General features: G+C 36.9%; 2 protein-coding genes across 2 annotated transcripts; one reads left to right on the top strand and one right to left on the bottom strand.

The window, feature by feature from the left end:
• Positions 1-18,188: 18,188 nt before the first annotated feature.
• On the bottom strand, positions 18,189-19,759 carry isl1b (ISL LIM homeobox 1b). Its single transcript, XM_073874738.1, has 4 exons — positions 19,622-19,759; positions 19,256-19,542; positions 18,920-19,054; positions 18,189-18,592 (listed from the first exon to the last, which is right to left on the bottom strand). The coding sequence occupies exons 2-4, from the start codon at positions 19,487-19,489 to the stop codon at positions 18,491-18,493; spliced, it is 471 nt and encodes a 156-aa protein (XP_073730839.1). The 5' UTR covers positions 19,490-19,542; positions 19,622-19,759; the 3' UTR covers positions 18,189-18,490.
• Positions 19,760-24,048: 4,289 nt separating this feature from the next.
• Positions 24,049-26,372, top strand: golph3b (golgi phosphoprotein 3b). The gene is made up of 4 exons (XM_055209027.2): positions 24,049-24,399; positions 25,120-25,251; positions 25,335-25,449; positions 25,806-26,372. The coding sequence occupies exons 1-4, from the start codon at positions 24,187-24,189 to the stop codon at positions 26,228-26,230; spliced, it is 885 nt and encodes a 294-aa protein (XP_055065002.1). The 5' UTR covers positions 24,049-24,186; the 3' UTR covers positions 26,231-26,372.
• The last annotated feature ends 731 nt before the right edge of the window (positions 26,373-27,103 follow it).

The following is a 27,103-nucleotide window of genomic DNA, read 5'->3' as shown; positions in this document are numbered from 1 at the left end:
CTGGGTACAGCGTACGGTAAGTACAGGATTCACGCAGTGCGTTTTCGTGGTGCTCACTCTCTCTCTCTTTTCCTCCACAGACAGCGGCTGGGACACAGAGGCACAGTTAATTGGACTTGGATCACTCTCACCTCTTTGCTGGATACAGCGTACGGTAAGTACAAGTTTCACACGGTTTGTTTTCGTGGTGCTCACTCTCTCTCTCTTCTTCTCCACAGACAGCGGCTGGGACACAGAGGCACAGTTAATTAGACTTGGTTCTCTCTCACCTCTTTGCTGGATACAGCGTACGGTAAGTACAGGATTCACACAGTTCCTCTTCGTGTTGCTCACTCTCTCTCTCTTCTTCTCCACAGACAGCGGCTGGGACACAGAGGCACAGTTAATTGGACCTGGTTCACTCTCACCTCTTTGCTGGATACAGCGTACGGTAAGTACCGGATTCACACAGTTCGTTTTCGTGGTGCTCACTCTCTCTCTCTTTTCCTCCACAGACAGCGGCTGGGACACAGAGGCACAGTTAATTGGACTTGGTTCACTCTCACCTCTTTGCTGGATACAGCGTATGGTAAGTACAGGATTCACACGATTCGTTGTCGTGGTGCTCGCTCATTCCAATTCCACACAGAACGTCCTCGGTTCCTAACAAGCAGATTCCAGGATATAATAATACGGTGAACAGGGTGGCGGACTTACGGTACTGGCGTCTTTAAAGTGTCATCTGGGGTAAACGGTTCCAATGGGGCGTCGGGGGCAAAACCCTCTCGACGACTCGACGGTTGCAGGGGGGGGGGCGTCGTACTGTCTCACCGGGCCGAGCGCTGCCCTCTCCTCGCTACTGGTTAGGCGGTCGAACACCGGACAGGGGCGCCCCTTTGTAGAGACCTCGGGACAGACGGGATGCACCACCTCTCTCTCTCTCTGCAACGGTATGTATCATACAATGAAGGTATCTAAAACAATGACCCGTCGTCGTACTCACACAACTGAAATGCTCCAGCGCTTCACCGCCACTCCTAGACCCACTCAGATATCAGCAAGGGAGGGTCATCCTGGACACCACACTGTTACTTCACGCCTGGGGCGGCTTCACAGCATGTATTGAGTAGCCACACTGGACACGGCAGCCTCTTCGTTCTCCCTCGACGAGGCGTATGAAAGCGGGGGTTTGTCTGACAAGACACACAGCAATACACAGCAGTACACAGCAGTACACAGCACCACGTCAAAAGTGAAAGTTTCACAGCACCAAGACTCACCCACCACAATCAAGTGTACACTTAGGACGCCCGCCTTCATACACGTCGCCGGGGTCAGTTCGGCGGTGGTTAGTACGGCCCAGTCGGTAAATGCGTCGCTATAGCTAGCCCCAGCAAAACGTTCCTCCGGCTCACCCACCGCGCCAACTTGGGGGTAGGGCCGTTTTCCTTCCCTTGGAGGTAATCGCAACAACAACAGCTATTATGCAGTGTGTCTTCAAAATCAATGTTCAATACTCACGGATGATGTAATGTTGGTTCAACCGTTCTCTGTTTCAGTTCACACGGCGATCCCCTCCTAATCCCAAAAACGAGGCGTTTCTTCTCCTAACAGGATTACCACAGTAAATCCATGCATCTCAATAACTTTCATGCAAGTGTACACTCACGCTAACTCCTTTTTCCTCTTCTTTGTTGTGTTTCAGTTTACAGCAGTCCCCGTCCGTTCTTCAACCCGTAAGAGATAAACAATCCGCAACGAGCGCACCGGGCGAGCACAACACAGCACCTCAACACTGCACACGAACAACAACAAACTATGATTTTAACTGTCCTTAAATACCGCCCTGCTCGGCGCGTCCTCCAATCATCGTCCGCTCTGGTTAACTAGGCACAGCTGTGTTCAATTCGCCGATTTTCCCTCTTGCGGCGCTACCGGAAGTTCCGGTGTTCATCTTTTCCGGTCCGGGCGAAAACGCTTCCGGGCGGAACCAACCTCTCCTAACTTCGGTTCCGCCCCTCAAAAGATCGTCACCGTGTGACAGTTGTGTGCATGAATAATCCCTTGCTTTTTATTATATGTGCAAAACAAAACAAAGTATTTTATATGAAAAATGTATTTTCACACCCTTCAGAACAACTTTTGAATTCGACATGCTAAAGAGATCGTTCTCTGTCTGCAGTCTGCTAGAGCACACAGAACCAGAGTTATTCACTTTCAAAGACAGTGTTTACAACATAAAAAAAGACTATTTGTATTCATCATATGAAAAACAACATTAATAACAATATTTGTCACAAACAGCAGCTTTTTATGTAACTTTAAAGGGTTTTCTGTAAAATGATATAAAGATATTTATTCCACTGTATGTGGTTATGGGGACACTTCAAATGTTTTTAGGCGGAAATTGTATACAAAAAGAGTATTATTCCTCCCATCAGTTGGAGTAGAATAACTTTTGCATAGATTATGACAGAGAAAGAATTATTTTTTCCGCTGTAAGCTGACATTTGCTGGAATCAAACAAAACTGTCTGCAGGTTGCTGGAGAACCCAGGGCCAGAGTTATACACTTTTAAATACAGACTTTAGAAAAAACACCATCAAAAAGCGCCTATTTATTTTTGTGTTTATTAGAGAACTGACTAATAAATAGGCTATATGCCGAAACGTTGGTGACAAAAAAAATATTTTGCAAGTGAGTGTGCAGTCACTATTTTCTGTTATATATTTGGATTTATTCTTTTTGACTCGCACCTCGGACGGAGTGCGTTTGTTTCTATTTTTTGATTATTAGAGGACTGACAACACATACAACCACTTTCAACAGTGTTTTATTTAATTTCAAAGGGTTTCCTGTAAAATGATACCAAACTTTTGCATGTACACCTCTCTGCATGTGGGTATGGGAAGCTTTTGTAATTGGGTAGGCCAAATCCAGGCGGAAATCCCCAAAATAGCCTCAGAGTGTAATAATCAAGTTTTATTTTTTTTAGCCGGTCCATGATTTTTTATTTTATGCCTGATTAAATTTTTTAACAATATTTATAACAATTTCTATTAATATGCATTCAAACAATATTTGGAGGACCCCACTGAATCCCATGTTGAAGACTTATGTCTTAGAAGAACCATTTCTTTCTTAACTTTTTATAATGTGTAGAACATTTTTACCTTTCATCTTTCTGAAACAGAAAGGTTCTTCAGATGTTAAAGGTTCCTTATGGAACCATTTGGGTTTATGGAGCTCAAAATATTTCGTCGGTGGCATCATGAAGTATCTTTTTGAGTCTAATGCAAGAAGCCAAGCATGTTATTACAAATGTTAAGTATTTACACATTGTGGTGGTATACAGCCTTCAACATCTAATTTATGTATTAAAAACAGTGTATCGTATTACTTTATGATAGACTCACCCTTGAAAGTCATAAGCAACCCCTTTAGAGTGCATTAAAGAGAATCTGAGGGAAGAAATATGAAAATAATGTGAAAAATGTTAATGGTCAAGCAAATGGGCTTTATATTCCCTTGAAGAAAATGTAGTTGTTCAGAGATTGCGCTGTCATTGCTCACAAAGCTTTGAGTTTCCAGCTATTAACATGTTTCATATCCAAATATTCCTTATGAAACATAAACGTATACATTTTCTTTACTCTGTTCACTTTTATTATGTTCTCTTGTTTAAATTCTCTTGATATTCGAGTGAAACAAGACCGGGACATGTATTCATTAAGTTCACTTACACAAGCGCTTGACAGTTTTAATAGCATCACTTCTAAGCTTTAATCCATACAGTCATCTCCACTGATTACCAGAAACCTGAGACTTCTTTCCAGTCTGCATGTGTGACAGATCTCAGCAGGTGCCCAGACAATCAACACCAATTGTAGAAGTTCAGAGTTCAAAGGAGCCAAAACAGCACTTCGATGATCATATTTAAGACTTTGAAAGTTTCATATATCTGGTAAAGTTCAAAGTAGGTGAAGATAAGGTGAAAAGAGCAGTGAGAAACCAGCTACCCTATCCACCAAGAGACTTGAGGATTGGTTTGAATTTCGATGAAGGTTCAGATGTCAAATTTCAACCAAAAAGTAACATTCATAAAGTTGCATTTTTGCTTAGACTCTGAGACTCTTCTTTGGTGAAATATAATTCACTTTACCATCCATGACCACCGCATTTTCGTGGTAGGTCTATCACATTATTCCTAATCATCAAAGTAAAGCACAATAAAAATCCATCACACGGGGTCTCGTGTGCTTTCTAACCCACCATTCAATATGTTATTACATCACATCTGGGAGACCATGTGGCCTCACTTACTCACTTGACAGAACCTATCATTGGGTCAGGCTGAGCTGGACCACCAGGCGGTGACTTCTGCTCTTTCTTCTGACCTTGGTTGCGCTTCACCTGGTGTAAATTAATTGTGAACAGACGTTTACTACCAGATGCGGCAGGTTAGTTAGTTTCCCCGCTGTGGATCTTTTCTCACAGCTGAGTGCGAGTCTTGAGCGGAGGGGGTCCTATTGTTAAGAACTTCCTGCACGTCTTTTTTGACCGGAAGAGGAAAGGGAGGGTCGTGTGGTTTGGCACCCGCTTCTTGCTTCAAAAAACATATCAATGCATAAAATCTGGGTGTGTTTCGTCAACACGATGACATTACAAGCAAAATTCTTTCACTTTCAAGAAGTCATATTTTACTGGAATTCTTAACAATTTCTTACCAAATGCAATTTAAATAAACTAGGTTTTTTGGGGGGTTAAAAACCTAAAAAAAAAGAGATTCAACTGTATCGACATGCCGCCATATTTAGACTTTAAATCACTGATTTGTATGTTAGGAATATGTGAAATATCGAACTACACTGTAAAAATTCCTTGTTGCACTTACATTTTTTATTTTAGTCAACTTAAAAATTACAATTAATTTGATTTATTTAAATTATTAAAAATGTTTTTAAATAACTTAAGCTAATTCAACTTTATTGTAAATTCAAGTTGGTTAAGCATAAAATTTTAAGTGCAACAATAATTGTTTTACAGTGTATAGTAAAATTTTTAAATTTTAACATTTATTTCTCAAAATAAATAAATAAATAAATAAATAATAAAAATAAATAACAAGACAATATCTATGATCATATGCTGATTTCTCCTCTAGTATTTACAGTGACTTCTTTTAGTGTTATTTACATCATGGTGACTGTAAAGTGCTTTCTGGAGCATTGCCATAAGGTTGCAGGTTTTAACTGAATGAAAAATCTCTAGCAGCTGTTGTGTTGATTGTACAGTATCAATCACTGATTCACTTCCTCAACACACCCATTGACTATCACATAGTCAGACAGTAGATAACATCAGTGCTATTGTTGTTTCATCACACTTCGATGATTGTTCTTGTGTTTTTCTTCTTTAAAAGCGGGGTAACATGACAGAGTTTCCACTAATTGTTCCGTCTGGACCGATGACATCTGAAATGCTTAAACAAACTTGCTCGCCTGTTTCCCTTACTTTCCACATTAATGAGGGCACATGCCGTAAACCATGTGGCCGGTTTTGTTTACAAAGAAAGTGGAATGTGTCCTTGCCTTTCTATAATAAAGTGAAACTTGGCATGTTCCTTACTGATTACATTCTGTAAAAATATACAAGCATTATTACTGAACAGCCATATATATATATATATTTATACAAAAACTTTAAAAAAAATAAATTTTAAGTTTTAATGTAGGTTTTGATATAGGTTTTTAATATATGTGACATATATAAAATTGGCAGTTTTCCTATATTATATGTACATATATGCACCTATATGTTTACCTATATTAGTAAAATTATTAAAATCCATAGCTGCTTGGCAACATAAATAAAAGTCCAACCAATGGCTGTATACAGCTGCAAGAGCCAGGATTCAAACCCAAGACCTTCCATTCATAAGACAACCCAGACTCCCATCTGCACCACTAACGGGATTCGAACACCGAACATTCTGATCACAAGACACTCGCTCTCCCATCCGTGCCACTGTCGGGATTTGGAACACCCAACCTTCCGATAATGAGATGACCCGCTCTCCCATCTGTTATACATATCCTTTTACCACTATCTTTATACAAGAAAGAATTGTCCTTCAATTCCATAACATGCCAATTACATGTGAGACCAATTTCACGTGTTCGCACATACAGAAGTTCTTAAATACTTTTTTAGTTAGTTCGTAGTTATTGTCTTGATAATAAAAAATACGAGCTAGGCATCATGTATGACAGTTGCCAAAGTGAGATATGAGCTACAAAATGACCAGATCCTGCCATGAACTATAAAATAGTAGACATATCTTGTATGTATAGGGCTTATATGTCAGTCCTTCCAGAAAAACGGGGAGTTTTTATGTGATTGTTGCGGGCAAAAATCCTCGATTTTGCGGCACGTTTTCTTAAAAAATGCGATGGAATATGCGGGATTTTTATGCAATTTATGCGATGGAATTGCGGGAATTTGCGAAAACTGCGGAAACTTGCAAAAGCTGCAATGATGTTCACGTCACATAATCACGTCACTTCATAACGTTCCCATGGCAATAGAGGACACGACTGCGCTTTTAAAGTAAATGCAACATTTTTCAACTTTCTTTTAATATATATGTGACTTTTTGCTACGAAAATGCGGAGATTATGAAATCATGCAAGCCCCGCATATTTTGTGCGCGGAAATATGTAATTAATGCGGCTGATTATGCAATATATCGCGCGATCACACAATCGCGTTTTTCTGGAGGGACTGAAAATAAGCAATACAGGAGACCTATATGGCCTGTATATGCACATATATGCACCTTAATTTTGCCTATATGTGGCATATATACACATATATGCAGCATATATATATATGTTATCATATATGGGCATATATGCTGTATATGTGCAGCATATATGTGCATATAAGCTGCATATATGTTTCATATATGCGCATATATCCTCATATAGGTTCTTTCCATGTGGGATGGCTTGGAAGTATGGTTAGCTAATGGCTATTCAGTACCATTAAACCCACATACGTGCACTCTCAGAAGAAAAGGTATAAAAGCTGTCACTGGGGGACTTTGAAAAAGATCCTAAAATGTTCTATTTATGTGCATGCAGTAGTGTGAAAAAGTGTGGGCCCCTCCAGACTTTAATGTTTCAGATCATCAAACTAATTTAAATATTTATTAAAAACAACACACAACATGCAGTTTTTAAATAAAGGTTTTTAATATTAAGGGAAAACAAAATCCCAAACTGCATGAACCTGTGTGAAAAAGTGATTGCCCCCTGTTAAAACATAATCGTGGTTTTATTACACCTGAGTTCGGTTTCAATAGCCACACCCAGGCCTGATTACTGCCACAACTGTTCACAATCAAGAAATCACTTAAATAGGACCTGCCTGACAAAGTGCAGTAGACCAAAAGATTCTCAAAAGCTAGCCATTATGCCGAGATCAAAAGATATTCAGAAACAAGTGAGAAAGAAAGGAATTGAGATTTATCAGTCTGGGAAAATTTATAAAGCCATTTCTGAAGCTTTGGGACTCCAGCGAACCACAGTGAGAGCCATTAGTGAAGAACCTTCTCAGTAGTGGCCGGCCGACCAAAGTTATCCCTAGAGCACAGCGACAACTCATCCAAGAGGTCACAAAAGACCCCACAATAACATCCAAAGAACTGCAGGCCTTACTTGCCTCTGTTAAGGTCAATGTTTATATCTCCACAATAAGAAAGAGACTGGGCAAAAAATGGCCTGCATGGCAGAGTTCCACGATGAAAACAGCTGCTGAGCAAAAAGAACATAAAGGCTCATCCCAGTTTTGCCAGAAAACATTTTGATGATCCGGAAGACTTTTGGGAAAATAGTCAGTCGACTGACAAGACAACATTTAAATATTTTGGAAAGTGTGTGTCCCATTATGTCTGGCGTAAAAGTAACACAGAATTTCAAATTAAGGACATCATACCAACAGTAAAATGTGGTGGTGGTAGTGTGATGGTCTGGGGCTGTTTTGCTGCTTCAGGTCCTGAAAGACTTGCTGTGATAAATGGAACCTGTCAACTGTCTACCAAAAATCCTGAAGGACAATGTCTGGCTATCTGTTCGTGACCTCAAGCTAAAGCGAACTTCTGCAGGAGGACAATAGTCCAAAACACACCAGCAAGTCCACCTCTGAATGGCTGAAGAAAAACTAAATTAAGACTTCGGAGTGGCCTGGTCAAAGTCCTGACCTCAATACTATTGAGATGCTGTGGCATGACCTTAGAAAAGCAGTTCATGCTCGAAAACCAATGTGGATGAAAATTATAACAATTCTGCAAAGATAAGTGGACCAAAATTCCTCCACAGCGCTGTTCCCGACTCATTGCAAGTTATCGCAAATGCTTGATAGCAGTTGTTGCTGCTAATAGTGGCCCAATCAGTTATTACGTTTAAGGGACAAACATATTGTGACATAGGGCCATGTAGTTTTAGAGTTTGTCTTGTGTTATCTTTGACAAATTTTAAATAGGTTGATGATCTGAAACATTAAAGTGTGACAAATATGCAATAACATAAGAAATCTGGAGGGGGCAACACTTTTTCACACCATATATTTGGTAACAATATGCACTTTTTGGTGCTCAAATTATTATTAGGACAGTCTTTAAGGTAAGTAGCCTATTTTGGCAGTTAGAAAATCTGTGATTTTAGACCCACCTATAAAAAATCTAAATATGAAGAGTTTCGTTGCAAAACGAGATAACCACCGTTTATTTAATTGTTCAGAAATCTCGTTTTTTTGGTTGTGCATTTCAATTAATTTCAATTCAACTGCAGTTGGTTTGTTTTAAATTAAACCTTCATAACTTAAAAAATACAGCTAAGTAGCACCATAAAACAAAATAACTGATAACATAAATGGTAACATAATAATAAACATGTTTTGACAAAAATGTAAAAAAATGGATTTATCTCGTTTTGCAACGAAACTCTTCATATACAAAATCAGTAGCATATCTGACAATCTGGATTCCCACTGTTGCAACATTAGTAAAACATAACATATATAATAAAGCCATTTTTGATCAAATTTATAATTTTATGATTTTATTTAACCTGGACAAGTAAACTTTTTATGAAGGCTTCCCAATGGATTAATTTCAGCTGTACACTGATGCTACTTTTCATAGACCTACTAAATTACATTACTTGAACCTCGCATATGACAAGCAGAAAGCTTTTTAAAAATCTGCCCATCATCCCCGCATTTGTTGTCCTCCTGGATCATCATAAATAATCCTGCGACATAACTTATGCCATTAGAGCCCGCTGCATCTCCTGATGTGACGTATCCTATATGTGCGCAGTTGGTGAATGATGCTTCAGTGATGTTTAGGGTAAGAGAATCTCACAGCATGTGAGTGTTGTCTTAAAGAGGGGTCGCTGGCTGCAGGCTCACACGGGGGGCTTACAGTCTAATGCATGAGTCAGGAAATGACTCCAATATGGGCAGGGGTGAAGGTCTTGAGAGCTGACCCGTTCTGGAATGATTTAGAGCTCCTGTCACTAAACCTCAAGCTGTATCATAGGGGTTTTCCTCTTTTTTCAAGGCTGTTGATTAGTTTCTTCATTCCTGTTATTGACACCATTTTTGTTTTCTTTTTTTTTTGAGAGCATGGGGATAGAAACTAAATAAGCCAGTCGTGAACTTTTCATTGAAGTCATTACTATTGATTTTCTCCACTCGTTTTCTGTTTAGGGTCATTGCAGGTTATGGCAGTCTCTTTATTTTGCAAATTAAAATATTGAAGCAATCATTACTGATGTTGGTTTTTTATTCATTTTCAAGTAGACAGCATATGAAATTTTGTAAAATTCTGCAGTTATATTCACAACAAGTGTTTTGCTGATAATATATTTTAGTACTGTATCAGGATTGCATTCAAGGCAAGTGTTTTTTTTTAAATAATACTGTTAAACTTTAGTTTAGTTGCTGTTGTCCTAAAAGGATAGTTCCCGTTCTTGTTTAGCGCTGAAAATATTTGAGCATTGTCAAATTCGCATAAATTAATTTCGAAAAAGGCCTGTGTACTTTGTCCTCTTGGATAGCAGACAAATATGTGACCAAAATGGTCAGAGAGGACTTTGGATGTAACTGTTTATACATGGCTCTGTTTACACAGGACATATTTCAATACCTTTAGGGGATTGTTTCTTCAAGGGATTGTAGAGATGCAACTTCTGGATCTTCCGATCTCCTCCCAACCCCCTTCTCTTCACAATGACTTTGGTCAAATCAGATTAGACTACAGAAGCTCCCATTATAGCCATCTGAACAGCACAGCATTTACTGAAGGCTTTCCATGTTACTTCATAACAAGATGTTAAAGGCCCCTCCCACCTCTGACACACACAATAATCATGATTATCATACTTAATAATGAGAGCATCTGAAATTCGGAAGACATTAATATGTTCAGATATTAATAGGAATCGTCTCATTGTTTATCCTTTCTCTTACAGTTTTTCTATATTTCTTTGCCATCTACTTATCATTGACTTTATATGAAGAAAAGATTTTAACACCTACAAATTTTGGTATAAGTACAAGCAGATCTAATAATTTCTTTAATTTATCTTCACTCTGAATTATGAATGGTTTAATTTTTATATGTCAAGTTTTAACTTATTGTCTTCCCGGAGCGTGGGTTTCTCAATCCGAAGGCTGCAGCCTCCGGAGGTCGCATTTACGTCATCATATTTCAAAATACTGACAATTAAAAAGTTGACTATTATTCTTAGTTAATCGTAAATTGTTGTAATATGCTTATGACTTGCGAATGTAATCCTCAGTTGACTTAAATAAAGCAAGCTTGATGACGTATGTAGCCCGCATATGCGACCTCCGGAGGCTGCAGGCTTCGGATTGAAAAACGGCCACAGTTTTACAGGGTCAGATGTAGCAAATGTTTTGTCTGCCATCTAGTGGACGGCAATGTTTTTACACAGCAGGTGATGTGTACATACTTTACACTAATATTGACTGTGTACGTTATGGCCACGGTATATTTGCATTTAGCTGGATAGAGTCAACTGGATAGAGTCAACATCTATTTAGTTCTTTACCTTTTATTGATATTTTTTACTTTTTCATTTTATTGAAAATGTTTTGTTTTGGATTGAGGAGTAATTTATTTTTGTTAAAGTTACTGGTACACTGTTAAAGCCTTTAAAGGGGACATTTCACAAGACATTTTTAAGACGTGAAATACATATTTGGTGTCGCCAGAGTACATATGTGAAGTTTTAGCTCAAAATACCATATAGATAATTTATTATAGCATGTTAAAATTGCCACTTTGTAGGTGTGAGCAAAAATTAGCTGTTTTTGGGTGTGTCCTTTTAATGCAAATTAGCTGATCTCTTCACTAAATGGCAGTGCTGTGGTTGGATAGTGCAGATTAAGTGTTGTTATTATCCCCTTCCGACATCACAAGGGGAGCCATATTTCAATGCCATATGTTTTGAGAATGGTATACCAAAACTAAGTTACTGGGTTAATCTTTCAGGTTGATAGAAGCACTGAGGACCTAATTATAGCACTTAAACATGGAAAATTCGATTTTCATGATATGGCCCCTTTAAAAGATTGTCACAAGGGCAGTACCATTTTTAAAGGTCCCGATTGGGTACAGATATGTAGACATTTACTGTAGTACCAGTATGCAGGCCTACCTTTGAGGTACTATGAACTCTTTAGGTGCAAAGCTGTACATTTTTGAAAGGGCACCGCCCCAGTGACAGCTGGGGAAGGTATTTTGACCATTTTCTTTACAGTGTACATTAATATAATTAATTAATTAATTCACCCTTAATTCAGAAAAAAAAACATGAATTTCACATGTGCAACAACACATGATCACATGCGATAAACGCCACCACATCTGGACAACGTCAATCACATGTTTCACATGTGATCCCATGGGTTTTTATTCTCAGAAATATATATTTTTAATTCTGTTGAATGATTGCGAAAATGATTGTTTTGGTAATATATAGCCTATGTGGTCTATTATATACCATATGCATATAGTCATATGGTTTAAACAGCGGGGCTTATGAACAGTGAGTTCTTACACATCCATGAGTTTTACATTAATTAAATTATCACACTTTTGAGAAGTGTTTAAAACCACATAAGATAAAAACTTCGGTTATCCATAATGAGAGGTAGGCTATTAATTCAGTGCACTTAAAAAACTTGCATTGTCTCATATTTGCAATCAGCTGAATGAATACTTGTATCTTTTTTCTACAAATTTAGTTGAATGTATTGCAGTTCTTTATATTTCATTGCGTACACTTCACGATTTCATCTGCCACTGCTAATGACCTTCATTTAGCAAACATGTATTACTGTCCCAACCCTTTACAAAGAAATTGGTCAAGTTCTCTTGCTGTCACTGGGGTGATACCACTTCATTTTAACCTAAAACGTTTATATTACATATTAGGACTTTACTGCCCCAGTGAATAAATTTAATTTAAATTTTAAATAAATTAAATTAAATTAAACATTGAAAGTTTGTCAATGAAAAACACCTGTGTGTAGTTACCTTGTAATAAATTAGAATATTAAATCTTGTGCTGAAAATCAAAATGAAGAACATCACTTGGTCAAAGGAAAATCTAATTACATGAAGGACCTTATATTTCTCACTCTTTCAGTAACCCAATAAAACAATTCATTGGGGCAAAGATGAAAGCGGTGAGAGCAAAAAACAGATATTTGATCCATTAATTTGTCTCTTTTTGCAGGGATGAATTGGCCTGTTGAAGTGCAGCATCTCTTTCATTATTTGATGTAGAGCACAAAGGTGCCTGTATGGGGTTAAGAGAGCAAACGTATAAAGAACCATCTTCACACAAGATCTTTTCTATTCATCCACTGACACAGAGAATTGAGGGAAATTAGTTAATGCATTGTTTTGATTACATTAAGGATGAATCGTGGTTTAAAATATAATACACCCTGTGTTAGAGACACCCTGCACTGATGTGCATCCACAATGTTTATTGAGTTATAAAGAATTGTAATACACAAGGATTTTTTATTTTTCATTACACTTAAATAAATTGATTGCAACCACTTACCTTAAAAAAATTGATTAAATTCAATTAATCATTTTTTTTCAGTGTATGGAAGTAACAAAATTTGTGAGAGCAAACACAGAAAGAGAAAGTAGCATCAGGTTAGAAACACCCAAACATATATTAAATTTGAGCTAAAGTGTTGAAAAAAAAACTTTAGTTACAAAACTTTGTAACCACTGTAGATGTTTTGTATTTAATAACAATCAAATTCAATAACAAGTCTAGAAATTCTAACAATAAAATGTGAAAGTAATAATAAAAAAATCTAAAAGTGGTCTATGTCTATATGTCATGCAAATAGCAAATGTCCTTTCCTTGAAACAGCACCTCCACCAAATTAGCATTTTAATAAAACCTCTGAGACGTGAATAATACGATAGAGGCTTGATATTTCCCACTCGTTTTTACAAGTTGACAAATAGGTAGGGGCAAAGATAAAAGCTCTAAGAGCAAAAAGCAGAGATTTTGTGCATTAATTCATCTCTTTTTTTTTTGCAGGGATGAATTGCCTCATTGAAGTGCAGCATCTCTTTCATTATTTGATCTAAAGCACAAAAGGTTGAGAGCCCAGAGCAATGATATAAAGCATTGTCTATAAACAATTCTTTTCAATTCACCCGCAGCTCAACAGCAGAGAAAAGAGTGGATGCATTGTTTCAGTTCTGGTGTTTGATTGACAGTTCAAAACACATATCCTTGAAATATCCTTTAGTTGCCTGTGCAACAGAGCAATGTGCACTACAGAAGAACCATATGATGTCCTTGCATATGGTTTTTAAAAGCATATTAAAAACACCACATAGACATATAAACAACAATTAAAAACTTGATTTTCACCAGAGCGGGACTTTTACATTTGAGTGGAATCTAGTGGTGAGATTGTGAATTGCAACCATCAGCTCACATCTCAATTTTTAAACACATACGTACGTAGCCAATTTTGGGAAGAAACACGCTCTGTAGAGCAGTTTGTCTTTTTAGGGTTACTGTAGAAACATGACGACGACTTTCATGTAAGGGGACCCGCGGTGTATGTAGATAAAAACGTCTCATTCTAAGGTAATAAAAACAATACAGTACATTATGTAAGGTCTTTATACTAATAATTTACTAATGTCTATTATATTGCATTTCTGTCAAGAGATCCTTTTAAAAGTTACATAATACACATTTAAATGCCATATAGTACTTTAATGGCTTGCTTCTCAATTATTTTCTGTCATGCCCCCCCTAGGAAGAAGTAAACATTTCGCGCCCCCCCAACTCTCCGCCGCGACTGTAAATAGTATAATTTATCTATAAAATGACACATCTGCAAAACATTGTATCCTTATTAACATTAAAGAAAACAAGAAAAAAGAATATTAAAAAAAGAAATATCGATCAACTTACAGCAAAGAATAACTTTATTAACATTGTTTTTTAGTCTGTAACAGAAAAGACTTAAAATGCATCAATTTGCCTTAAAAAAAAAAATCCTTATTTAAAGTATAATATTTTTTGACCATTTGATACTGAAAAATTACATTAAATATAATCAATAAATAATAATAAAAACTCAAGCGACTTATCAGCGTGAATGGGGTGTAATGTCTTTAAGTGACAGTGCAAAAAATCACTTCCTGAAAAAGTATTTTTTCCCAGGGTCTCTCACGCCCCCCCTGATATCGCTTCGAGCCCCCCCTGGGGGTCCCGCCCCACTATTTGAGAAGCACTGGGTTAGTCTAAGCCTTGTCTGTGAAACAGGGTCTACAAAACACAATATTACAACAAAAACAAAACAAAACTAACTAATAAATATTTCCTTGGCAAGAGAACTGTATTGCAAACCTCAAAAACTACAGTAGTAACAAAATATAAAATATAAATGTGTAAAAAGTGACTAGTAGTAGTTAACATTTTTTTTTTTTGCAACTATTAAAACACAGTGGCAACTGAACAATAAAATATTAAGACCACTTTAAATATGACAAACTATATACATAAATAAATTATTGAACAAAACCTTTCTATTAAATCAATGTAATGCACTAGTTGAACTTGTTACTAGACAATGCAGTAGATTAATAGTTTAATTTATACATTACAAACAAAAGGCAATCAGGTTCAAACACAATGCACATATGCCTATATTGTTATGTAAATTGTTATCTAACAAATATAAAAATGACCATATAAGGGCACATATGTATGTGCTAAAGTCTCATAAGCAAATTATGAGAGCATCACTGTTTGATTTCACTTAATGATTTCAATCTTTGATGTGACCTTACTCAGTCAATATTTAAAGGATTAGCCAATAAAAAAAAATAAAAAATCCAGATAATTTACCACGATGTCATCCAAAACGTTGATGTCCCTCTTTGTTCAGTCGAGAAGAAATTATGTTTTTTGAGGAAAACACTCCAGGATCTCTTTTCATTTTAATGGACTTTAATGGACCCCAACACTCAACACTCAACTCAACACCCAACAGCCTTCTTCAACGGAGTCTCAAAGGACTCCAAACGATCCCAAACGAGGCATAAGGGTCTTATCTGGTGAAACGATTGTCATTTTTGACAAGAAAAATAAAAAATATGCACTTTTAAACTACAACTTCTCGTCTATCTCCGATCCTGTGATGCGCCAGCGCGACCTCACGCAATACATCAAAGGACGTCAAGAGGTCACGGATGATGAATGAGAAACTACTCCCCAGTGTTTACAAGTGTGGAGCAAGAGGACCATGCCGACGTTGTTGTATGTAGAATGATTCTAATTAATGTCTTTGTGTCAGTTTATTGTTTAAAATGGTGCGGAAATGTGCGTTTCATATATGTTACACGTGACCTTTTTACGTCACTACGCAATTACGTGAGGTCACGCTGGCGCTTCACAGGACCGGAGATAGATTGTGAAGTTGTGGTTTAAAAGTGCATATTTTTTATTTTTCTTGTCAAAAATGACAATCGTTTCACTAGATAAGACTCTTATGCCTCGTTTGGGATCGTTTAGAGTCCTTTGAGACTCCGTTGAAGGAAACTGTTAAGTGTCGTTTCACTAGATAAGACCCTTATGCACTCAAAAAAAATTATTCAAGCCCTTCTTAGATATGACACATTAAAATTGTGTTCAATTAATTTAAAATACATCATTAAGAGCAATAAGTATATAAGAAGAGTTTGGTTCCAAAACCCAATAAATCCATTTTGACAAATTTTGATAAAAACGTGTTTTCTATACCAAGAAAGTGACAAGATGAAAACAACTATTTTCTGTTACAAACTTTCACACAGCATCTTTAGGTTATAAAAACATAAAAAATTCAAATCCATAAGTTGATTTTCAAAGATTTATTATAAAAACGGATAATTTTTTCCACAAAATGCAATAAATCCATGACAAGTTTTTATTCAAAATGCTAGAAATCTATTGAATCAATAGCCTATATAAATGTGCATTCATCTTTGCCATGTTATATTCATTTAGTTGAACAGTTGTACACACTAATTAAAAATATAAACATTAATGTCATTAATCAAAACACGTACTTTGTCATATTAAGATCACTGTCATTGCGGTTACTTGACGTCCTCGCTTAACGTCTTTCACAGAGATCAGCTGTAAAATGTTTTTGGTCCTGCTCGATTTTCGTTGACTTTGAGTAAAATTATGTAAAGTTTTTCATAAGATCCGCTGGGGTCAATGTGTTAGCATGAGAAGCTTGATGCTGTCGGGAGAACAAGCACCCGAGTGCCTCTCGCGGAAATTATTAGCTGTTGATGGCTTACGTTTCTTTCCCATCACAGAAAACCATCACAGGTTTAGCGATGCAATTAAAGTATTATTTTGTTTTGTTTGTTGATCACGAAGTACAAAGTAGATGAGGAAAACTAGGACTCCGTGGACTCAGCGCGTCCGCCATTGTTTGTTTACATTGCGTGACTGGTGGGCTGTAATATCAGAAATGGATTTATTGCGTTCTGTAAAAAAGGAGCAGTGGCGTTTGTCGCATTTTGGGAAAAAAGGGAGAAAAGATGACAGAATAACACGGCGGATATTGGATTTTGCGTAAAATTAAGAATTTACTTTTAACTACTGACCTGATATAATACTGATTTTGGCAGTAACAAATTTTTTTCAAAAATGGCGTTTATCGCGTTTTGGACCCAAACTCTTCATATATTTAATTAGTCTAACACAAAATAAATATGTACTATAATTTATTGATTTCTTTTTAATTGCGTTAACACAATTAGTTTGAGTTTGGGTTCGGGAAAAATAATTTCCCAGCATGCTTTGCATGCAACTGCTTTTGGAGAGTAATTTTTTTAATTAAGTGTTATTTTATGCATTTTTAGGTAAAGAGAAAGACTTAATAGTGCTTAATGTCCGATTATCTTATTGATTTAGACGTGTTTGTGTTATATTTTTTTATATTTAATTGTTTGGTTACCATCGTGCAGAAGAGTGCCGCTTGTGGTTAGGTTGTGGATGTGACGTATTTCTCTTAATTAATGCCTGTTTGGAGATCAGTCTCTTCTCACATGCTCATCCAAAGTGTCATATGTTAGCATGCTAACATGTGCTTATGCTAATTAGTATGATATAAAAACGTTTTATATAAAATAACAGAATCAAGTTATTCAGACTACACTAAATTGAGTTGAGGCAACTAATTGAGTATTGCCATTTATTTTAAATTGAGTTGGACTAACTCAATATATTTTTATTGTGTAAAGCAGTTTTTTATGAGTTAGGGGTACACATTCATATTGGATGGAATATTTTATTGAGTTAATTTTATTGAGTTAATCCAATGAATCATTTTTTTTTTTGAGTGCCTCGTTTGGGATCGTTTAGAGTCCTTTGAAACTTTGTTGAAGAAAACTGTTAAGTGTTGAGTTAAGTGATAAGTGATGGGTTCCATTAAAGTCCATTAAAATGAGAAAAATCCTGGAATGTTTACCTTAAAAAACATAATTTCTTCTCGACCGAACAAAGAAAGACACCAACACCCCGGACGACATGGTGGTGAGTAAACTATCCGGATTTTCTTTAAGAAAATGGACCAATCCTTTAGGATATTAAGTTTATATTTTCACAGAATGATCTTTACATTATGTAGGATGATTTTAGGTGGAAAACAGTAAATCACTTAAAATTACAGAGTCACATATGACACTGGACCATAAGGGTCTTTTTATTGATATTTATGCATCATCTGTAACTAAATAAATAAGCTTTCGATTTCCATACTGTTTTATTACTGAATGAAAATTACTTGAGTGAGTGTCAAAGAGTTTCAAAGTGTTAAACAGTGCTGAAGGGGAATTTGCAGTATTGCTCTGTTTACTCATTCATCCCTGTGCAGCAAGACTGCTGGGTGTGTCTGATAACTGAGCTGCTATTGACACAACTTCATTTAAAGCAGAACTGGGACCTTCCTTTGATAAAGAGAGCTAGAAACCAAATAATAAAAAATAAACATCAGTATGAAATAATCAATGCCATCTCACGAGAATTCGTACATATTGGCCAATTCGTATTAATTCATACGACCATAAGTTTTGGTACGATTTGCCTTGACCCCTTTGACGTGGAGGTGCGATGCGAGGTTAGGGGTTTGGTTTCGTTATCATGAGAATTGTACGATTTTGCACGATTAGCTATGATACGAATTAGCCAACTCGTAAACTATGTATGATTTCTCGTTAGCTCAGTATAAAATAATGGACACATTATGCATTATTAAAAAGATTTATTATCATTTCTATCTGGATATTTACCACATGATGGCATGAGCCCTGGTCAGCATGCTTTTGCAGAATAAAGTTGGTCAGTAGTTTCCATGATGGACTTCCCAGCATGTCACCGTCTTGACTTTCTGGACTAGTAACCATTATTTGCTCATCAGAAACATCCTATGAGATGAAATAATAACCAAGTCTGATACTACTTTAAAGTTCATTAATAGTATACACTGTCAAAAAAGTCAAAAAATAGTCCTAAGCAGTTACTGAAACTTCCAATGCACAATAGTACATCAGTGCAAAAGTAACACAATGGTATTTTTGCTGCTTAAACTTAAAAGTTAGTGGGTACAAGGGATTAATATATCTTACCACGTGGTCCTCGTGCTGGTTCTGTGTGTGCCTTATCATCAGACTTCTCTTCTTGTCTTTGCATCTCTTATTTTGGAACCAAACCCGAATGACCCTGGGACTTAAACCCGTCATTTCCACCAGCTGCTCCTTCATGAGAGCATCAGGTCTGGGATTCGCACTATAACAGGTCTGTAACATGCGAAGCTGGGATTCGCTGAGAACCGTCCTCACACGTGTGCCTCTTTCTGACATCCTCTATGCTGATGACCAGGGAGAACTGGACTGTGGGATAGATTTAGTGTTCTCTGCAATAGACAAAAAAGAATCACATCAAACCACAGAAAAAATATCCATGGATACCTCAAGATGATCTCCAAAACCTACCATACATATCAGCGTCCTTTGTTTTGTGATGCGCGATATTTGAAGTTCTCAGTAGGTTTGGTAGCTCGTGATGGTCCATACAGAGAGGTTGACCTTCTCGCAGGACATACTCATCTCCGGGGAGTAACTGTTGATCACAGCTCTCACATCGAAAACACTGTACGTGATAAACGTCAAGTCGTGTTTGCATGACATACTCATTTCTGGTGAAGACTTTGCAGCATTTTGCACATTTACGGGGGAATAATCTGAAAGGCAATAAATAAAGAGCAATTATACAAATGAAACAAAGGGAATGAACAGAAATTGATATTGAATTTATGTCACTAAGTGACAACAGAAAGCAACAGACTCAGTAGTTATAATGTAATTACACGATGACATCTTATTTTGTAACGTAAAAAATCCTATATTAGGCTGCATCATATTAAAACAAAAGTAAACATATTCACATTTAATGCATAAACGAATGAATTACAGTTACAGTTTAAAGAAATTACAGAGTCAATTTACACATTGCCAGAAAGAACAGTAAAAAAGTTGCAAATGGGACGGTACCCTTTGGTATTAATATACTTTTTGAATAGGCACTGTCATGATCCTGTCAGCCGTGTATGTCTTTTATGCGTTTTTTATGTGACAGGATGATGGCAGCCCTCACTGTTGTCTTGTTTTGTGTGGAGAGTCACGTGGCCTGTGCTTATGTTTTGTGTACCTCGTGTTCTCCTGTCTTAAGTCTTGACCCCGCCCCCTCGTTTCCTTGTTAATTATTCTTTATTAGTTTACACCCTGTGTGTCCTCGTTCCATAGTTTAGTTCTTCCCTATTTAAAGCCATTGTGTCTGATGTCTTGTGCTGGATCATTGTGTGTCCTGTGTGTTACCGTCAGGAGTCTGTCTTGTTTTGCCCTCTCTGTTATTATTTAATTGTTGCCTTGTTTACCCCCTCGAGGAAGTTTTTGTTACATAATACAAGTCTTTTTGGTTAAGAGCTGTCTGCAATTGGGTTCTGTCCACCCCGTTCCCGACAGGCACCACCCCAGTGACAGCTTTTTTACTTTTTGTCTGAGATATGTCATATTTGTCATGGTTTAAAGTAGGCTATGTGTACAGTATTTATGTAAGTTATATGCAAATTTAAAAACGACCTCTTTCAGCAGCTTAGCTATATGCCATTTTACAGCAATGCCAATGTCAACTTTACCATGAAAACATTTTTTACCAATATTTTAACCATACTGATATCTCAGGAGTCAAATTTGGTGGCTTAAATACCAGTGTGGGGTCTCTGTTCATTTTTTTTTCAGATTATTTTCCATAGTGCAGCTTTCAGAATTGTCACATAAAATACAGTATTTCTCCATTTGTTGGGTATTATTGCTTTTGGATTGTGCTTTTTAATTCACAGTATTCCTACAAAGTATGTCTCCCTAAAATTTGTGTCCTTACTTTGTCACATCCATTACCACATGTATATTATTTTAAAATGGAAAGCACGAGTATAGACTGAGATTTTTTTAAAGTCTGGACTCTATCATCAGGGGTGTAGAAAATAACAAAAAAGTAAACAGATGGTTCAATATATTTGTAATAAATACATCCTCTGTGAAATTACACTGTAAAAATTCTTTGCTGCCTTAGATTTTTTTTGTTTAACCAACTCAGATTTACAAGTCATTTCAACTTACTATTAGATCTTGACTAGAGATTAGTTGTTATAACTAGAGATGAGTTGTTATAACTTATCAAATATATAGTTTAAAAAAAGTAAACTTCATTGTATAAGTTCTACCAACTAATTTCTTGTTACGATAAATAATAGTAGCCTAAGTTGACATGACTTGTAAATTTGAGTTGATTCAACAAAAAAAAATCATGGTAGCAAATATTTTTATTTTAACAGTGTTTATTTTTGACTGAAAATGTACCTTCCATAACACTGAAATTGCTTTTTTATAATATTAAATATGGAGCACAGTGGCATAACATTTCGTTTTTTTATGTAGCCTAGCAGAATGACAATTAAATTGAATTAAACTTGAACTTGAGGTATGTTAAAAAAACTCTGAACATAACAAAATTAAACAAAAGCATAAACAGCTTCATGTTGTTGAATAGTTTTAAGTTATTCATTTTGATTTATCTATCAAAACCAAGGTATTTACAAATGTATGTCAGTATCAGTCAGTAATGCAGCACACAGTATTATGGAAAGTAATGTGAGGTATGACCAGAAAAATAATGGGATAACGAATGTGTAATAAATACAATTAAGTCGTTATTGAATGAAGTAAGTATTGCAGCAACCCCTGAGGCGCTCACCTGCTGTAATGCTCTTTGCAGAAGGTTTTCCCATCTCTAAAGAAACACGTGCACGACTCGTCCAGACACTTGTGGCACTCTGCGCACCGAAGACACTTCGCGTGCCACTCCAGATCAGGAAAAACACGCAGGATAAACCGATCCAGGATCTGATACCCACAACCCACGCAGTATGAAGTCTGCCTATTTGCTTTCAAAACAAAAATATTTTAAGGCTACTATTTGCTTTGTCTATTCGAATAAATTACGTTAAATTAAATATTCTCACCTAACACGTTTTGATCAATAAGAACTTACTTTTCTGTCCATCTTCCATGTCAGAAAGCGAATGCAAATATGCTTTTAATCCTTTTAATCATATGAAACACATCAATTAACAGCAAGGACGCTTACTTTTAATCGGAGCAACACTAATACAAGTCTCTTGTGTGCATTTTACTATAAGCGTGTTATTTAATATGACGCAAAGTGCCTGAGCTTCAGATTGTATAAAACAATTGGCCAACAGAGCTGAATACATTATAGCAAATATTAGATCTCATTACCGTCCACCCACAGCCCCGCCCACTCTTCACTTCGATACGCCCACTAAACAACAGCCATTGTGGCAACAGGCTACTGCTGAATGCTGTATTTCTTTTTTGTATTGCTTCGTTTCTCACTGTGTTTATGCGTAAGCATATTGGCAATAAAGTTTTCATTAATTCATTCATTCAATTATTCTTTCATACATAAAACCTCATTCATTCAACGTCATGTGGTAACTTTTGCACGTGCACCTGCAAGCTGTGTATTATTTTTATTATATTACAATGTTACAAAGGTTTGGTAAACAATTATGTATAGAGGGGTTGCAAGTTTACAAACATTACAGGGTGCGCGCGCATTCAGGAGGCAGAAAGCCCGATTGGTGATCTGATCTGCTACTGCAACAACCTTAATTATTGAAGCGTTCTTTATTGTTTGTATATAAATAAGACTTGATTTTAGTTGGATCTGTTTTTCTGTCTTTATTTTTGCAGTGTTACTGTGATACATGTATGAATTATAATGTTATAATTTAATGCTAGTAACGTAATAGTCGCATCTACTGGTATGTTAACATCAGGCACCCAGCACTGACTCTGTTGGTACTATTTTCCACGCAACAATTCCTTGGCATTTTGACTTACAGACACAGCATACAACACAATGCACGTCTCTTCTTTCTGCCTCTCGGTTGCGCGCGCAACCAGTTAGGGACGTCGCTGTGCAACCCATAGATATGTATATCTATGGTGCAACCCGTCTATATATATGTTATTTAAAAGTATATGTAGGATCTTAGTATGTATTAGTTTTATAGTATTTTACAGCATCACTACTGAAATTTTAATGACTTTTGAAATTTATTTTAAAAGTTGTTGTTGTCAAAATAGCATCATACATTTTCATGTTTACCATTCTTTGTAAATCATTGCTTAGAACACAACAATATATCGTTGCAATATCATAACTATAATACATCATTGTCATAAATTTAATTTAATAGCATACAACGAAAAACCAATCAGGACCAGCGTGTCCATGTTTTTATTATTAGGCTATTGTTTAAGAACATCAATGAACACAAAATGACAAGACCACATTACAAGGATTGTATACATTACATAAAATATATGAAAATGTGACATATCAAAATACATAGAAGGACACCAAATAGGGATTCAATAAAAAAAAAAATAGGATACACATCCAAGCAGCATCACACGAATTAATAAGGAACAAACTAAAACTAAATTTAAAAAAGAATAAAAAAATTTATGTATTTGAAAGTTGAGAGAGACGGCAGTTTTTCAGGTTTGAGAGCAGTGACCCAGCCTGTTTTCCAAGATTTTAATAACTTATTTTATTAACGACGTTTTTTTATTATTTAAATTTGGCTAGGTGATTATTTTTCTGTGGTGTGACGAACTGAAAACACATTTAATTACAGACTTCACACACTTGGGTGTCTTCGCGTGGATTCACGTTGACGTAAGATCATGCGTGCTTGCGTCATCAGCGTCCGCCATATTGAATAAGGAAATAAGAGTGGAAGAGGAGGAACGTCCCGGATGCATGTAAACATCCACGTCAACACAAAGTACATTAATGAAACAGTTTTAGGGTCCGGGAATAGCGTTAATATATTACTTATCGCTACCGACTGATGTAAAATTAAAGGACCGTTAAACACGCCGCTGTTTTTAGGCTTGTGAAAACAATGACTTCCCTCACCCAGAGAAATTCGGGCCTAGTGCAGAGACGGACCGAGGCCTCGCGTAGCGCCGCCGCCGATAAGGAGAGAAACTCGGGTGACGACGACGATTACGAGGCTCGCCGCGGTGAGGAGGAAGAAGAGGATAAAGGAGACTCGAAAGAAACTCGACTGACTTTAATGGAAGAGGTGTTGCTACTCGGACTTAAAGATCGAGAGGTTAGACGTGACTTTTTGGCTTTGTTTGTTAGTCAAATGGTAGCCTGGAAGCGGCTGGTAACATGAGGACTAGATAAGTCTCATGTAACACGAGAGATTAGTGTCTGAGAAACAATTGATCTTCGAGACATTTACCGTTTAGAGAAGATCAAGCCTGTTAAGCGTCCTAACTGTAGTTTATTGTTTAATGTGGTGAAAGGAAAGGGTTTTTAGCACACTTAGCGATTTCTATCTGCAACGTACTAACTAGTTACGTAAGAGCAGATTGAATAGCTTTTTACGAAAACTGAAATAACGTACAATGCATACAGTGCATGTCAGACCGAACCTTGTTATCGGCATGAACTCAAGCACATTGATGTAAGACAGATTAATACGGTGAGTTATGCTTGTAACTTGTAACTTTAGAATATTAACGTGTTATTCAATGTATACGTATTACACAATGTATCACTTTGTTCGTATACAGCGTTTTGTTGATAGTAAAATTGTCTATATGATGTCTAGTGATGTTATTTCGGTATTTATCTATACAAGTTACGATCAATTTAACACTATCTGTTGCATGCAAAATGCCGATAACAAAGACATTTGACATGTTACGTGCGCGTTTATCGAAAAATAATTGCGTGCACGTCGAACATTTCTCAACCAATCAGAATAAAGCATTCAACAGCCTTATGGTATAATCTACTATATAACATGCAAATGTTTTGTTAGGGTTATACATCATTCTGGAATGACTGCATCTCGTCTGGGCTTAGAGGATGTATGCTGATCGAGTTGTCCTTACGGGGACGTCTGCAATTGGAAGCATCGGGAATGAGGAGGAAAAGCCTGCTGTCCAGAAAGGTGTGTACACATTTGTGAGATTTCTGAGACTGTCTTTATACCGTACACTTGATCACTAACGTTGAAACCCGTTTGCATTTCAGGTGTTATTCAAATCTGATGCTCCAACAGGAGACATGATGTTGGACGAGGCGTTAAAACATATTAAGGAGACCCAGCCCCCAGAGACCGTTCAGAACTGGGTTGAGTTGCTAAGTGGTGAGTTGTTCATGAAATAAAGATATATCATTTTATTTTAAGATTGGAAAATCTTAGTTTGTTTTAGAATCGCATGTAGTGATGAATCATATACAGTAAAGGGGCGGTCACACTACATTTTTTTTGTTCCATTGACTTTCATTCATATGCATGCAGAAAACGTAAGCTTGTGCGAAGGTATTTCATAAGTTCAAGTCTGGTGAACTCTGACCTGCAAATTCTTATCATGTGGAGATATGTAAACAGTGTGACGGTGTGACCTTTCTCTCTACTGAAAGTCTAGTGTGACTGCCCCTTTAAACCAATAATAAGATATTTAATAGGCCAATTTTAAGAGCCCCTTTCGTGTTCTGTAGGTGAAACTTGGAATCCGTTAAAGCTGCACTACCAGTTGCGAAATGTGCGAGAGCGCTTGGCAAAGAACCTGGTTGAAAAGGGTGTCCTCACCACTGAAAAACAAAACTTCCTGCTTTTTGACATGACCACCCACCCGCTCACCAACAACACAGTCAAACAGCGTCTGGTTCGCAAGGTCCAGGAAGCCGTCCTGGACAAATGGGTCAACGAACCCCAACGGATGGATAAGCGCATGCTAGCCCTCCTGTTTTTGGCACATTCCTCTGATGTTCTAGAGAACGCCTTTGCTCCTCTGCTAGATGACCAGTACGATCTGGCCATGAAGAGGGTGCGCTTGCTTCTAGATCTCGATCCCGAAGTGGAGGCTGCTAAGTCAGGCGCCAACGAGCTTTTATGGGCGGTGGTTGCTGCTTTCACCAAATGAACCTCCAGAGAAAAGAGATTTGGATTTGACTTTGTGCTCACGGCATTGGATTCGGACCACTGGCCCCAAGCTTGGTTGATTGAGACTAATATTGGTGATGGTAATAATGGAAATACAGTTTATGAAGGAGATGATGACGATACTTTGGAAAGGACATCTGTTTCTCATAGTCATGGATTTGTCTCTGACCTTCACAAAGGTGTTGCCCTGTCTTCTTTTAATGGCCAATAGTTGCTACATTATTGCAATTCACTGTGAGTCTTCCTGTAGTTCATGCACTTAGATCATCAACAGAGTTCATGTAAAAACACAAAGGAAGTTGTTGAAGTAAGGGGGTCTTTATCCCTGTGCTTAACTAGGCCATGACCCTTATCCTAATCTAGATACTGGTATAATTCTGCAATAATAATGCATAAGTCTCTTGAATAAAGAGAATGGCCACTGCTTCCATGTACAAAGACAAAAGGATCTGTGGCATCTCTTTGACATGGTTAAGAAATGATAAAATCCTGTCCTGTGTGTTTTTGCAAGCCGGTATGAGGAAGATATTGAGTTGAAAGAAAATAAATAATTTCATAATCCTGAAATGAACGCATTAGTTTTTGTCCAGTGCTATGAAGATATCAAGTTGTCTTTACCAGACATTCTTTACTGCTTAAAACAACGTTTAGTGTATGCTGATGTTGCTTGGTGGTCTACATCTGCTTGCATAGAATTGCCTGTAACTTAAAAACATTGATAGATATTGCTTGCACCTTTTTTTTCCAGAGTATCTATTTCATGTCAACAGCATGGATCAATGTGGCCAAAGCTGAAAATTCACACTAACTGCTTATTAGTGTATTGTGACGATATGTGGCCCTGACTTTATGC

This window comes from Misgurnus anguillicaudatus, chromosome 12, assembly GCF_027580225.2.
Source record: "Misgurnus anguillicaudatus chromosome 12, ASM2758022v2, whole genome shotgun sequence".
Classification (NCBI taxonomy): domain Eukaryota; kingdom Metazoa; phylum Chordata; class Actinopteri; order Cypriniformes; family Cobitidae; genus Misgurnus; species Misgurnus anguillicaudatus.
The sequence above is the reverse complement of the archived record's forward strand: the minus strand, read 5'-3'. Positions and strand labels throughout refer to the sequence as shown.